The sequence below is a fragment of the Sinohyriopsis cumingii genome, chromosome 18 (assembly GCF_028554795.1).
Source record: "Sinohyriopsis cumingii isolate HCF-2022 chromosome 18, ASM2855479v2, whole genome shotgun sequence".
Taxonomy (NCBI): domain Eukaryota; kingdom Metazoa; phylum Mollusca; class Bivalvia; order Unionida; family Unionidae; genus Sinohyriopsis; species Sinohyriopsis cumingii.
In genome coordinates this window covers 87662389-87679713 of record NC_142978.1, presented here as the reverse complement: position 1 = coordinate 87679713, position 17325 = coordinate 87662389, and the positions used below count along the sequence as shown (strand labels likewise).

Sequence of the window (17325 nt, the reverse complement as noted above, 5' to 3'; positions counted from 1 at the left end):
TAACACAGAGCTAAATAAAATCAAAATTATCTTGCAGTCAGACACAGAGCTAAATGAAACCAAAATTAAGACCGCTTCGTCAGACAGAGCTAAATGAAACCTAAATTAAGACCCAGTAGTCAGACAGAGCTAAATGAAACCTGAGTTAAGACCCAGTAGTCAGTCAGAGCTAAATGAAATCAAAATTAAGACCCAGTAGTCAAACAGAGCTAAATGAAACAAGAATTAAGACCCAATAGTCAGACAGAGCTAAATGAAACCAAAATTAAGATCCAGTAGTCAGACAGAGCTAAATGAAACCAGAATTAAGACCCAATAGTCAGAGACAGAGCTAAATGAAACCTAAATTAAGACCCAGTAGTCAGACAGAGCTAAATGAACCAGAATTAAGACACCTTACTCAAACAAAGAGTTAAATGAAACCAAAATTAAGACCCAGTAGTCACTGGTAATATACTAGTTTAAAATACATGCGTGCAAAGCAGCATAAAGTATTTGCATAATAATTGACTGTAGTCAATAAAATAAGAATACTTATATATGCAGGATAAGATATAGGAATTCACGTCAATTAATTTTTTCTAACAGGGCAACATGTATACATTCCAACATTATATATTTAATTGACTTGACATTTAACACACAACTTTCGATTCAAGCCATAAGCATTAATTGGTTCAATGACTGTTCATACAAAGCTGTGTTCTCTTATACGTCTAAATTACCGAAGTAATTTTCATTGGATGTTTTGCAATTTAACACAAACTGGCCATATCAACAGTTTCTGAGGCAAATTTTACCCTACATTAAAAAGTAAACATAGACCATTAAAACTTTTTAACATTAGGCTATTAAAAAGTTTACACAGATCAATTGAATATTAAACACAATTAAAAATGCTAACTTGGGGTATTAAAAAATTGAACATTAGGCCACTAAAAAGTTCACAACTGCCATTTCTGATGTGAAATCATGGATGACATATAACAAGCTGTAGATAAAAGATGATAAAACTGAGGCCATACTGATCACAACACAAAGACTTTCTCATTCACATCCTTTACCTCAAACAATAAATATCAGCAACGCCAACATTAAATTCACACAATCAGTATGAAACCTAGGTGTTACTCTTAACAGTACTCTCACATTGCACCAACATGTCATGAACATATGCAAGGCTGCATATCTTGAGCTTAGACGCATCAGCTCAATTCGCAAATATCTTTCAGTTGATGCCACTAAAACACTTGTGTGTTCATTAGTACTTTCAAGACTGGACTATTGTAACTCAATTCTGTCTGGTTCATCTCAATATCTACTCCAGAAACTTCAAAAAGTTCAAAACACAGCTGCTTGGATGATACTTAGAGTACCACGATCAGAGCACATCTCCCCACTGCTCTGTACCCTACACTGGCTATCCATTCGATCCAGAATCAAACACACAATTTGTTCTCTGTGCTACGTTTTACTGTCGGACTCTAGTCCAACATATCTATCCGATCTCACCCATGTGTACACACCAGCAAGAAACTTGCGCTCCTCTTCTGACAATCGTATACTTGATAGCATTCTTTTGCACACCAGGGCCCAGCAACATGGAATAAATTGCCCACTGAACTTAGACACAAAGACACAGGGATCACATTCAAGAGGGCTCTCAAAATGCACTTATTTCGACTGCAAGAACAAACTTAAAGACCTAATAATGTTTCCTACCTGAAATATTCTCAGCATGTTTTTGTTTTTTAATGTTTTTCTAATTTCATGGTGTTTGTTTTTGTAATAATATTATTATATGTTTTTTATCTTATAGGTATTGTCTCATGTTGTAAAGCGCTTAGAGCTTCTAAAGATTAGGCGCTATACAAAGTCCTCATTGTTATTATTATTATAATTAGAACATTTTTAACATCTGAACATTAGAAAAGTTAACATGGGGAAATCAAAACACTTAACACTGGGCAATTAAAAAGTTTATGAAGTCCATTAAAATGCTTCATAACAGGCCTTTAAGCAGTCCATTAAAATGCTTCATAACAGGCCACAAAGCAGTCCATTAAAATGCTTCATAATGGGCCATTAAGAAGCCCATTAAAATGTGTCATAACAGGTCATTAAGAAGTCCATTTGAATGCTTCATGAAAGGATACAAAGAAGTCCATTAAAATAAGAAGTTTATTATAATGCTTCATAATAGGCCACAAAGAAGCCCATTTAAATGCTTCATGACAGGCCACTAAGAAGTCCATTAAAATGCTTCATGACAGGACACTAAGAAGTCCATTAAAATGCTTCATCATAGGCCAGTAAGAAGTCCATTAAAATGCTTCATGACAGGCCACGAAGAAGTCCATTAAAAACATTCATGACAGGCCACTAAGAAGTCAACTGAAATACTTCATGGCAGACCACTAAGAAGTCCAATTAAATGCTTCATAAAAGGCCAGTAAGAAGTCAATTAAAATGATTCATAGCAGGCCACTAACAAGTCCATTAAAATGCTTCATAACAGGCCACTAAGAAGTCCATTACAATGCTTCATAACAGGCCACAAAAATTAACATAGGGCATTAAAACATTTAACACTGGACCATTTATGACTTTGCCTATTGACCATTTCTATTTAAAACTGGATATGAAGTCAGTTTCCTTTGGTCTGATACCACAAGTATTAATATTAATAACTTTGTACAGTGATCAAAGCAATGCTTTCTTACAATTCACAAGAACTGCATGTCAAGATCAGTACTAAGGAAATGAAAATTGTTTTAATCTTTGCTGAAAAATCATATAATCACCTTATATTTACAAAAGACACTTGAATATCCCAAACTGTTTCATCTGAGCTACTGGTTTATCTAAAACTAAATTATGTCAACCAAACGTATAGACTTTTGTACAGTGGTCCATGACAAGTATGTCTCCAAATGTGCAGACTTTGCACAGAGGTCCATGACAAGTATGTCTCCCAAACGTGCAGACTTTGTACAATGGTCCATGACAAGTATGTCTCCCAAACGTGCAGACTTTGTACAATGGTCCATGACAAGTATGTCTCCCAAATGTGCAGACTTTGTACAGTGGTCCATGACAAGTATGTCTCCCAAATGTGCAGACTTTGTACAGTGGTCCCACACAAGTATGTTACTCTGTATAACACAAGTATTGTCATGAGTCAAATTTTAGGGATGAAAGCAGGTTTTGAAATTAAACCAACTTCCAAACCTCACAAATTCCTTAAAATGTAACTTGTCTACATGGAAATTAATTAGCTTTGTGGTAGAGTTTTCAAATTCATATCCAGCTGTCTTAATCCCCAAACACTTGGCAGGATGAATGGCATGTGTATTTTTAGCCCTGAATTAACACAACCCTAAGTTTGAAATGGTACACTTTAATGACTGCTCTGAATAAGGCAACCCCATTTATGTCATGGTACACCTTAATAACTGCCCTGAATAAGGCAGCCCCATTTATGATACTGTACACTTGAATGACTGCCCTGAATAAGTCAACCCCAATTACGACACGGTACACTTCAATGACTGCCCTGAATAAGGCAAAACCATTTATGACATGGTACACCTGAATGACTGCCCTGAATAAGGCAATCCCATGTATGACATGGTACACCTGAATGACTGCTATGAGGGAACCCCATTTATGACATGGTACACCTGAATGACTACCGTTGTTGTTGTTGTTGTTTGTTGTGGGGTTTAACACCATTTTTCAGCACACGATAGGCTATACATGGCGGCCAGTATTAATGGTGGAGGAAGAACCCGGGAAAACCCCGGAAAGAACCACCGACCCTCGAGAAGCTACTGGCAAGCTTTCTCACATACCCACATTGGCTGAATCTTAGACTCGAACCGCCACAGACAGAGGTGAGATGGCAGTGATCCGTAACGAAGAGCGCTTTAGACCACTCGGCCACTCGGGGCCCCGAATGACTACCCTGAACAGCACTATAATAATGGACCACTGTATAAATCAAACACATTTTACTGAAGTCAGTTTTATTCAGATTGCTTTAGCTACTTAGACTGAGGATCTACTACGTATGTAATTTAAACATACCTTTGTCTCAACACCATGGCCATCAAATCGGCTAAACACTAAACCAGTGCTGGCCTCCCTTTCAATGAACTGAAATATGGCACTGTTGATATCAGTGAAGTTAAGAGCATCCATGTGTTTCATTATTTTTTCGTAGACTGACACTCCAACACTGGTGAACTGGGGACAGACACCACTGTAGTTCGGCCCACACAGCTCTTTAAGGGTTCGATGGATTCCTTCTGCCAAGGCATATACTGCATTCACAGTTGACAATGTCCAGATGTCATCAGGTACTACATCAGGTGCTGTTGTAAAATAATGAAACAAATAATCAGAAAATCATTCTCTATTACTTGTATATTTGACACATGAACGCTCTCTCTGTTATCAGTATAATTTAACTCAAAATGATTGATAGAAATGTACTGACTGGAAAAACTTATTACCACAGCAAATTTGGGAACGTTGCTGGATATTAATTTTAATTTTGGACAGGATGACTAGCATGAAAACATTAAACTTTCCAGCAAGTAAGTGTTTAGTGTATATTATATATATATATATATATATATATATATATATATATATATATATATATATATATATATATATATATCGATATATACATCCATACACATACTCACACACACAAACATACACACATGCTTGCAGTCATTTCAAGCCATGATACAATTTTTGTATGTATTTATAGTAAAGTTATTTTTGTACATAACAGTAGATAATCTTTGTACATATTTATAGCATAGATATTTTTGTACATGTCATGTGTGTGATTAGGATTCTGAATGTAGCTTTTAAAAAATTTTCTGTCATATCACTATGATGTCTGCAGTGTGGCAGTTTTTAGTGATGGGGCATTATGCCGCAGACATGTAGCATGATGTCCCACCCAGTCACATTATCCTGACACTAAGCTGACTAGTCCTAACACTAACCTCTTAATGCTGAGCGCCAAGTGAGGCACCTGTTAGTACCATTTTTGTAAGTCTTTGGTATGACTCGGCTGGGGTTCAAAAACACAACCTCCCACTTCTGAGGCGGACGCTCTAACCACAAGGCCACCGGAGTGGTCTTGTACATGTCATAGTTATTTTCATAGAAGCCCACCTTCTAATAACTACCCCACCTTTTCCAAAACAAAAAAGAAATTTCTACCATATCTACGATATTCCAAATAATTAAAACAGTACATCAGTAATCCAACAAATATTAGAAAAATCAAAACAACATAATTTACAAACGTTTTCAGTCAAACAGTGATGTACAACATTCAATGCTCCCTTTTTGAAAATTACACCACTCCCAGGGCATTACTTACAGTACAGATAGTACATATTTATAGAATTGATAGGTCTTTTTTGTACATATCTACAGTACTGATACTGTGTTTGATACATATTTAATACATAGATAAGACATTTTCTAATTAAATTATGTTTTTCCATTAATACCTACCTGATCAAATTAACATTAGGGATATAAGCGTATATTTCCGAATCTAGCTCTTCCCAAAAGACAAACTAACATCTTTTTCATCTTTATCATACAAAGGGCAATAACCCTTGCTGATTAGACCCTCCTGCTGCTGCCAGATTTTAGTTTGAAGCTGAGAGATGGATCAACCAATATGTATGCATGGTGGAAAGATGTGAGGGTGTTAAAGTAATGTGATCAGGTAAGTATTTCTGGAGAAACATAGTTTATATGAAAATTTGCCTTCTCCTTCAAATATATTCAGTGATCACAATAACATTAGGCATATAGGAATAGGGGATGCTGAGCCTCCTACCTACAACCTGGGCATCCTCCCAGAAACATAACACACTCTTCTAACAAAGTCTCTGGTATGACTTGGCCAGGGTTTGAACCCCCTGATCTTCAGCATCCGGTATTATCACTTTGGCCACTGGAGCAGTCTTTTAAGTAAATGCACCTAAATGGCCATGGTGACATACACTATAGAAGAAGGCGAAGGTCAGATGTAGATGTCTAAGTAGTTTTGGTTCAGCTGTAAAAGATGGTCAGTGGTGGAAGAACCTAGGAAGAACCCAGGATTAACCACTGACTCGCGGAAGGCATATTTGACTGTTTTTATTGATTCTATATCATACATATATTACTAGTAACGATTCTCATTTGCTTAATGACATTCACCTTCTAATGAACACTCCAAGCCATAAATGACAGCTCTTTTCCCCTAATTTACCTATGTCCATCCTTACTATGTCATGTGGAATGGCCCAATCAATTACTGGCTTGATTTTTAAAAACCAAGTTCTTAAACTCTTAAGTCATGCATAATTATTGTAAAGATTTGTATTTATTTGGTTCTTTTTTTAAAATTATGTAATAAATTATTTTCTGTTTGTGTACATGTGTGATTTCTCCCTATAAGTACCCCACTATCACTTAAATTATGGATAACACATGGTAAACATATGATCAATCATTCATAATTGCAGAAAATATTCACTTGACAAGTGGTGCACAAATCAGCTGAAATATTGCAGTGGAATTATTTTAATAATAATAAACAGGAATTTTTATTCCTGAAGAGTTAAAATCTTAAGTCATGTAATGAAATAACAATCACAACAATCACTACAGAAGAAAAACAGCTTAAAACCACTGTAGTATATGTAAATAATATCAAACAACATGCAAACCAATCCCCAGTTGTAGTATGATCTCTCTTCTTATTCATCGACATTTCCAAGTTGTCATTACAAATGTTTAAACATTTTTTTCCTGATCTGGAATGCAAATGCCCAGGTTAAGAATTAATATGTTTGTCTCAAAAATATCTTCCTGACAATTTTTGACCAGACTGGACATTTTCTGGATAATAGGTGTCTCTGTTTTTCACTAATGAGGACCAATTTACAAAAACTTTTATATGTTTTATTATTTGCTTCACTGATCTTCACTTTCCTAATGTTCTTTGTGTCATTACTTTTTAAAAAAGACAGATTAACAGTTTTTATTATTGTTAAATCACTGAAACATAGACATGATCATTCTGGCATGGCAGTACATAATCTGCATCGTGACTGATGCTTGAGGTAGTCTAACATTTGAATTTTAAAAATTTGCCATCCAGTGCTTGTTCTGTCAGATAAGTGGTTTGAAAATCTTTGATAAAGTTAAATATAATAAAGATAAAGTCTGATAGGATTTTGCAATTGGTTAAATTATAATTACCACAGAATTCCCAAGGATTTTGTGAGTCATATATACATAAAAATATATATACAGTGCAATAATTACTTTTAATCTTAACCATATCTGACTGTAATGATAATAAATTAATTTAAACTTGCAGACTGGTCAAACTTTCTCTGGTCCCCGTTTCCTGCCGTAATACAAATCTCTGTTCCTACTAGGCACCCTGATACAAATCTCAGGTCCTTATTGGGCCACCCTAATTCAAATCTCTGGTCCCTACTGTGCCACCTTAATACAAACCTCTGGTTCCTATTGGGTCACATTGATACAAATCTGGTCCTTATCAGACCACTCTGATACAAATCTCGATTCCATATTAGGATGCCCTGAATCAAATTTCAGTACTTTTGTCATGTTTTATAGCCTAACCATGCAAACAGATGGACAGATAGCAATACCCAAAATTACCCAAGCAAATCAATGGACAGATAGCGATACCCAAAACTACCCATGCAAATTGATGGACAGATAGCGATACCCAAAATTACCCAAGCAAATTAATGGACAGATAGCGATACCCAAAATTACCCAAGCAAATTAATGGACAGATAGTGATACCCAAAATTACCCAGGCAAATTGATGGACAGATAGCGATACCCAAAATTACTCAAGCAAATTAATGTACAGACTATCATAACTTTAACTCTGAAATGCAGTACTGTTTGATAACTTACTGAGTCGGAAGGCACTGGGTCCAATACAAGGGGAGTTGTACATAATACTTCCACCTAGATTACATCTGTAGATTGCCTGATAGAAGTCCCGCAGCCAAGGATTGGGATGGTTTACATCTGGTATTTGCTGCTCAAGAAACTGCTGAAACTGCATTACATTATAGCTCATGTTCATCTTGAATGTGATTGTATTCTTAACTGCCCCTGCATATTGCTTGGCCTGGACTGTCCAGGGACGGTTGGCGATGAAAACCAAATCACTTACAGCAGGAGTTTTCATTTTTATGTCCAAAAGTTCCATAACATATCGATCAGGATCTGTAAAAACAGCTACAACTTTAGTGGTAGACTGGTTTACGTAGCGTATTATTTGATCAACTGACCCATCTGTTTCAAACTCGTATGAAGCACCAATACAAATGCCAGATTCATTAGCATATTTTCTAAACTCCATTAATGAGCTACGACTTCCATCTTCTGGTGCATTTAGGGTTATAATGTAATCAAATCCCAATCGACGTGCTAACTGGGCCATTGCTTTGGCAACCATTGCATCTGATGGAACAGTTCGGAAAAAGGTAGAAAACCTTGTCTTGTCATTGAGAACTGGTGATGTTGCTCCAGGTGTAACTGAAGGAATTCCAAACTGTTGGAGAATTGTGGCAATGTTAATTGTGCTCTCACTGTCGTATGACAACCATCCCTGTAGATCATCGAGTTTGAAGTCAACCTGGCCCAGGATCATGTCAGGCCTTGGGAAAGCACCAGAATGTATTCCCAGAACCAGAGTTGAGGCACGGGTTTTGTCAGAGCATCCATCAAATCCCAAACCACCCAGACTAACATTGTTTAGCTTGACTGATGCCCTACCGCTGTTGATATATTCAAGAGCAAAGCGGAAAACTTCAGTGTAAAGAAATCCGTTGACAGTTCGTAGCTTTCCACAAGCAAATGGACTGTTGCCCTTATAATGTACATCAAAGACTGCAGGGATAAGAAGGTCTCCTGGGACATACATAAATTCTTGATAACGGAACATATAAAGACAGTCTAAACACACACTGTCACATCGGGAACTGACATTGGCTGGCAATGCACCTCCATAGAGACGCAGTGCATTGGTATCAACTGTCAGGGTGTCATCAGCAGGTTTGTATGTTCCCACCTGAAAACAGAAGAAAAGAAAAACAAATATGGATAGGAAAGGAACTAGCATGAAATCATTTATTATTGTGGTTTATGGAAAAGGACATTTAGAGTAGCCTTGCTACCCACTTCCTTTTTCTGCTACTTCTATTTGTCAAGGCAGACTTAAAATACAACAAACAATGACATGATCACATCATCACAAATATTGTTGTTCCTGTACTTTAACTGAACAAAATGAAGCAAAAAAATGTGCTGACAGATACTGTAGAATTATATTTTCTACATGTCTGAGTTAATATATTCACAAGATACCTTAGGTGCAGTACGACATTCTTTGTCTTGGCTTTTGACCTTGAACTTGGCATCACAGATTTCATACTTGTCTTACAATGTCAAGATCATTATCTGCTACATTTGTTAAATCTGCCATAAATATTTTGAGGAAAATATAACTGATAAGTGGTACCCTTAACTGTATTCATCAAACATATTCATAAATTGGGTTTGATAAAATCTTTACTTGTTTGTATTTTCATGCCTGTACAGATCAAATCTTTAGTCAAGACCACTGATCTTAAAAACTGATGTTCGAGTGCTGACCATCAACGTTTTCAATTGGAATACAGTTGAATACAAAGTCTTTGTAAAATTTCTACTTGTACATGTAAAATTTCTACTTGTACATGTAAAATTGCTGTGTTCATAAGCTCATTGAAGTTCAAGTACAAAATAAATGCAAGCAATGACCTGTGACTTGACCCCAATAGCTGTCTTTTTTAAAACTCCTTCACCAAAATGTAGATGACAGATCTGTTAGGATGTGCAACGTTTCCACTCAGAATCAATAAAATGCTGCATGCTGTGTTTTAGTTAAAACCCCATGTCAATGCCACCATTTGACTATAAGTACAGTAACAAAACTGAGAAGACCACTATAGTGCCATCTTGAAAGTCATATCAGCACCATTTCCAATTACTCAGAATCAGCTATGTCTGTACATATTGCTATACAAAGAAGTGACAACCCAAAGTCAGTAAGGCCAGCTAGTGAAAACTCAAGGTCAATAAACCCATCCAGATAAAACCCCAATGTCAGTAAGGCCATCTAGTGGAAACTCAAGGTCAATAAATCCATCCAGATAAAAACCCAATGTCAGTAAGGCCATCTAGTGAAAACTCAAGGTCATTAAACCCATCCAGATAAAAACCCAATGTCAGTAAGGCCATCTTGTGGAAACTCAAGGTCAATAAACCCATCCAGATAAAAACCCAATGTCAGTAAGGCCATCTAGTCACCCAGATAAAAACCCAATGTCAGTAAGACCATCTTGTGGAAACTCAAGGTCAATAAACCCATCCAGATAAAAACCCAATGTCAGTAAGGACATCTAGTGAAAACTCAAGGTCAATAAACCCATCCAGATAAAACCCCAATGTCAATAAAGCCATTTAGAAAACACCCGATGTCAATGAATCTGTCCAGTGAAAACCTGATGTCAATAAAGCCATCCTTTCGGGAAAATTAGCCTTATAAAGATTTTCAGGATGGGCATCAAGGCAGCCATTTTGAATGTTAGCATCATTTTAATAGGGGAATAACTATATATTGCAGGAAAGACATGTTTCATTTTTTCATGTTGGTATGCTGAACTGTTTTGTAAAATATAGGTGGGGGGGAATATTGGTATCATTTTTATTCATTCAATAACAACTACATGTTGTAAAGACCATGTCTACAAGAGGATAAGTAATGACCCTGTTGATCAGCACCATTTTCAGTTTGAACAAGCTAGATATCATTAAATTTCTTGGTGAGAGACCCTCCATTCAGAAGTAGTAGTTATTACACTATTTTCAACATAGCTAATATTGTGGCCATATTGTAGGTCTGATCAAACATGCTTTTCATTATGAACCAACTACATATCATAAGTCCTTTATCTGATAGATTCCAGAACTGAAAATTAAGGACTGAATTCTCTCCTCTACTTGAAACAATGGGAAATTTTCCAAATATGGGAAGAATTTAATACAGAAAGTTAAGATTTCTTCATGATTTTTAGAAATCAGCATAAACGTTGCAATCACACATCATAGAGTAGATCCTGCTTTTAGTAAAATCCTATGTCATTACCATGGTGGCCATCTTTAATATGTTGGCAACAACACTTCTGAATGATTAGTTGTATCAAAATGGATTTTCACACAAAAACATCTTATGATGTCTGGTTTGTTTTAAATGACATCCAGTAAGCTTTCTTACATGGATATGGTGGCCATCTTTAAAATCACGCTATTGCTGCTTCTGCACCATTTACATTTTTAAGACCAATATGACCTTGACATGAACATGTTTGTAACAATTCATGGCAATCCTAGAAATAGTTTAGGAAGAATAGCAGTAAGAAATTTGTGCTACTTGACAGATGACTGACAATAGAGCATACATATAGCATATGCAGTTTTGGTCTATGATGTTGCTAAAAATATCAGGAAATGATGGACAATAGGGAAATGCGAAATCTGAATGCAGTACTGAGACCATCAAAGAGTGAGATAATACAAATGCAAAGATAAATAAAATCAAATTAAAAATATACAAACAAAATGCAAATGGAATGCATAAAGAATAAAAATTAAATATAAAACAAAACTCAGATTTTAAATTAGTAAACTTACCTGTCCCTGAGTTTAAACCCATGAAGATAAATTATCTGTCTCTGAGTCTACACTCATGAAGATAAATTACCTGTCTGAGTCTATACCCAAAAAGGTAAAACCTCAGGGTTTATACAGCTTTGTGAAATTATAGTCTAGCCAGGATAAGACTTCATGGTGTATCTAGCTCTGTGAGTATGCAATTAATGAAATTAAGGACTTTCAAAGTCTTAGTTAATACTATCTTTAAGGGCATATATCACGAGTCATGAGATGGCATTTATTTCTTACTGCGTTTTCTATACAGTTCTTTCTGAAACAACAAATTATGGATCAAATATGTACCGGTTTTCCTTGATGTACTCTACCAAACACAAAATCAATTAAGAACCCGAAACCCTCTTTCAGGTAGAACAAAAATTCAACATTACAGATGACGTTGGAAAAAAAATAGCTCTGATACATATCTGATCTTCTTTAAAAATAATTCAACACTTTTAGCAAACATGATACTTTTCAAACACTTTCCAGGGCTTGACTATGCCATCCTCAAATTCAAGCATATTCAAGTAACTGTATAAACCCTCACACATTTTTTTGCATGCCAAGTGCACCATAACATATAAGATATTGACAAGAAAATAATTTTCACATCTAAGCCACAGTGCATCCCTGTCACTGCAGAAAAACGATACCTGTCATACTATATGCAACACTGGCCAAAAAAGAAAGTGTACTCACTGATTTAAATGAATTTTCATCCTTTCGGAAGTTGTAGTACTCAAATGGGATGTTGCCATCATGCTTATAGAAACGATATTGGCCTATTTCACTTGAGAAGGTTGCCAGCTTGATCTGGTTAAGAATCACCATGCCCTTATCTTTAGCACTGAAAAATGCTCCACACACTCCTTGATAACCTGTAGAAGCAAGTGACAGAATCCTTAACAAAGATAATTTAGTTAAAGCAATTTAAAAGAATCTTTAACTATGTGAATTTAGCTGTGAAAAGTAAAAGAAGTAATTTAGTTACGACAAGAATAACTATGAGAATTTAGCTATAACAAGTAAAAGAATAATTACTATTAAAATTTAGCTATGACAAGTAAAAGAATCTTTAACTGTGAGAATTTAGCTGTGATAATATATTCCTTCTTTTTGTCAAGACTTACTTGTAACAAGGCTAAAGGAAATTAACTTTAACAGTGCAATGTGCAATAGCAAGCATTCTAATTAAAGGCAGGTTTCACTGCATTAAATTTACCTTAATTGTGTAGCCTGACAATTAAAAATATCAAACTTATACCATCTTATAAAATTAAGGCATTTGAAATCTATTACAAACATAGGTAAAAAAAATGTATGTATCGTAACACATTTAATTTTTACAAAAGATAAATATTAGCATTATTTTCTACATAATAATTTTTTTTAGAATTAGACTTCAAATCAGTATATAGTTTCATATATTCCTACAACTACGAGTACCAGTAACTTACTAGTTCCACAATAGTATTTTAGAGCTGCATCAAGCCCTACTGCAATGGCTCTCATTCCATAGATCAGACTGATGACACGCTCAGTCATCTCGAACCCAGGGGCATCATTGATTGGCCTGTTTTGATTGGTACATACTGTGGAAAATCCACGCAAATTATTGGCATCCAGGGAACAGTTGTAGAACCATTCGTACCACTCTGTGAACCAGGGGTTCAGCTTGTAAGTCCTTGCATCAAGGCTTCGAAGATGGTCTCGGAATCCAACTAACCTCACTTCCTGTGTTGATGTTGCCTCAGCAGGAGTCAAGAGCTTAACAGAAATCATACCATTCAGCATGTCTTCATAACCTGCAACAGTCTTGAGGTAATTCCCATATGCTGTAATTATCTTGAAATTTTCTGTACCACCTGTGGACTTGAGGGCTGTGAAAAAGCTATGGTACAGATAATGATCTCCAATGACTATAAGAGGATGAACATCGTCTCTTTCCCTTAACTTCATGACAATGTTTTCCATTGACATTATGCCCATTTGGTATGAAGCTACAATGCAAATGCCATTTTCAGCTGCCACCTGACGCAGAACCTCATTGGATGTTTTACCAAATTCTCCTGGATAATACACCGATTGTGCATACATCCAGCCCATTCGTTTAAGGAAAAACACAAAAGCTTTAGCAAATTCTTCATCCGAGTAATGGGATCGTAGAAAGTAAGGATATACCTCTTCATTATCAAATGATGTTGCCTCAGCGGCATATGCCACTAACGGTTTTTTCATTTCATTCACCAATGTGGCTACTCCAACAGTAAGGTAGGATGAAGATGCTCCAACAAAAGCTTCAACGGTACGTGGATCAAGTTTATTTATGCCATTACTGTCTGTGATAGTGACAGCATTCCTCTGTACTTCTGTCAGCTGATGAACACCGAGTACAGAATTCTGACAATCATCAAATGCAAGCCCTCCAAGTTTTACACCATTCAGAATACCATCCCTAGCTCTTTGTACATTATTTATGTAGTCAATAGCATAAGCCATGGCTTCCATGTATTGTATTCCTGAATCTGGGTCTTCATTCCAGTTGCCACAAGTGAGGGCATCACGACCTGGTTGGTGAAGGCTGAAGAGCCCAGCCACAACAATATCACCTGAAATAAATAAATGCAATAAGGACAGGCATGCATGTCGAATCCACACTCAAATGAAAAATCTGAAGCCTAGATCATGACATAACTGAATAGCGGAGTGGCTATTATGTCTTCCTATTGACTAATGTGGACCAAAATTAAACTGAATCCATACATCCATAAATATATAAAAGAACATGCATGCAAATAGTGTATCACAATATAAGTGCTCATTTCATATGATCTATACTTTAGACAAAATTTCTGAATTCAGTATTTTATCATACCTGACCACAGGAAAAATACATTTAAACTTTTATTAAATGAAAACTAGATAATCTTTTGAAATGAATTTAGGATGCATGCTGGTTGGCATGTCTCGACAGAAGCATCTAAATGTTAATATATTAATTGGCATAGCTTGTGAGAAGCACTAAAGTGTTAAGACATTAATTGGCACAGCTTGTGAGAAGCACTACAATGTTAAGACATTGACTGGCATAGCTTGAGAGAAGCACTACAATGTTAAGACATTGATTGGCATAGCTTGAGAGAAGCACTAAAATGTTAAGACATTGATTGGCATAGCTTGTGAGAAGCACTAAAATGTTTAGACATTAATTGGCATAGCTTGAGAGAAGCACCAAAATGTTTAGACATTAATTGGCATAGCTTGAGAGAAACACTACAATGTTAAGACATTAATTGACATAGCTTGAGAGAAACACTACAATGTTAAGACAATAATTGGAATAGCTTGTGAGAAGCACTACAGTGTTAAGACATTGACTGGCATAGCTTGAGAGAAGCACTACAATGTCAAGACATTGATTGCCATAGCTTGTGAGAAGCACTACAATGTTAAGACATTGATTGGCACAGCTTGTGAGAAGCACTAAAATGTTTAGACATTAATTGGCATAACTTGTGAGAAGCACTATAATGTTAAGACATTGATTGGCATAGCTTGTGAGAAGCACTAAAATGTTTAGACATTAACCGGCATAGCTTGAGAGAAACACTACAATGTTAAGACATTAATTGGCACAGCTTGAGAGAAACACTACAATGTTAAGACATTAATTGGAATAGCTTGTGAGAAGCACTACAATGTTAAGACATTGATTGGCACAGCTTGAGAGAAGCACTACAATGTTAAGACATTGATTGGCATAGCTTTTGAGAAGCACTACAATGTTTAGACATTGACCGGCATAGCTTGAGAGAAGCACTACAATGTTTAGACATTAATTGACATAGCTTGTGAGAAGCACTACAATGTTTAGACACTGACTGGCATATCTTGTGAGAAGAACTAAAATGTTAAGACACTGATCGGCATATCCTGTGAGAAGCATTAAATGTTAAGACATCAGATTTGTAATTTTCATGTGTCACTTTTGTTTAATTCAAAAGCAGACATGGCTCCAATTTAAGTAACATAAGTTACTCTCTTAAGTCTAAGCCTAAAATACTTGACTATTAAATTTAAAGAAAACAACATTTCAACCAATCACATCACTTGCTTGAAGACTTAAAATTCAGCCAATCATATCACTTGCTTGAAGACTTACATTTCAGCCAATCACATTACTTGCTTCCAGACTTACATTTAAAGCTTTCTCAGTTATGTCATGACCTTGATTAACACTTTTTCTCGATTATTTTGTTGTTGTTATTGCTGTTATAGGGTTTAACGCCATTTTTCAGCACAAGATAGGCTATACATGGCGGCCAGTATTAATGGTGGAGGAAGAACCTGGGAAAACCCTGGAAAGAACCACAGACCCACGAGAAGCTACCGGCAAGCTTTCTCACATATCCACATTGGCCGAGCCCGAGACATGAACCCATGCAGACAGAGGTGAGATGGCAGTGATCCGTGACAGAGAGCGCTTTAGACCACTCGGGGCCCCTCGATTATTTTGTCTCTTGTTTTCAAAATGAAGGTTGGCAAATTAGTTGTTTATTGGCTAACACATAGGATTATGTCCATGATCTAACTTTTGATACAGACTTTGCTGCTTTCAATAGCAAATTTAATAATACATACAGTAATCCCCCTCTTCATACTTGCTCTAAAGACAGAAAACCTGGAACAAAGGCTGCTTTGCCCAACACTTATAGTTTATTTTTAAAATTTGGTTCCCTTCATAGAAAGTCATCCCGTTTAACAAGGCCATCTTTTCCTGGCAGATTGGCTAGCTTCCAGTGAGATGGATAACCAGCATATTTCTGGTGCAAGTATGCCTCACCTGGAACATACAGGTACTTGGAACTAACAGTGACCCTAAACATGGATAAAGCATATCTCACATGGAACTCACCTGGAATGTACAGGTACTTGGAACTCACCTGGAATACACAGGTAAATGGAACTCACCTGGAATGTACAGGTACTTGGAACTAACAGTGGCCCCTAGACATGGATAACAAGGAATGGTTGGGCACTGTGAAGCGGGAGCAGCAACAACTCTCGTCCGATCAGTACTGTAGAACCTCAGTTTGCTGTTGACAATCTCAAGACGTCCTGCCAAGAACGTTCCCAACTGACCAACAAAAATGGAATTTACAGTAAAACAAATTTGACAGTAATTATCTCTAATCATCAATGACTTCCTTCTGGTAAAATTAAAATAGATTACACATAATCTGTATTAACTGTCACTTCCTGAGGTAATGGGAAACTATTTTTATAAGTTATATAGTAACAAACCAATTGCAGAATTAATCACTTCACTCACTTTTCCGTTTTTAAAATAATAAAGTATTTTGGTCATCACCTACATCATGTATGAAAAACTTTTCTGGTTTGTTAATTCAAAAATGAAATTCCTGATCATGGATTCCAATATTTTTTATTTAACCATGATCAGAAGAAAAGAGAATAGATATA

At 36.1% G+C, this 17325-nt stretch overlaps 1 protein-coding gene across 2 annotated transcripts in view; it reads right to left on the bottom strand.

Moving 5' to 3' along the window:
* The window catches only part of LOC149777238 (uncharacterized), a 75407-nt gene that overhangs the window by 29569 nt on the left and 28513 nt on the right, over window positions 1-17325 (bottom strand). For both annotated transcript variants that reach the window (XM_089941981.1, XM_089941982.1), the window contains exons 7-11: window positions 16813-16978; window positions 13299-14450; window positions 12541-12719; window positions 7993-9157; window positions 4090-4376 (exon numbers count right to left, since the gene is read on the bottom strand). In XM_089941981.1, the coding sequence (XP_089798107.1) occupies window positions 4090-4376; window positions 7993-9157; window positions 12541-12719; window positions 13299-14450; window positions 16813-16978 (2949 nt within the window). The remainder of the gene's footprint in view (window positions 1-4089; window positions 4377-7992; window positions 9158-12540; window positions 12720-13298; window positions 14451-16812; window positions 16979-17325) is intronic.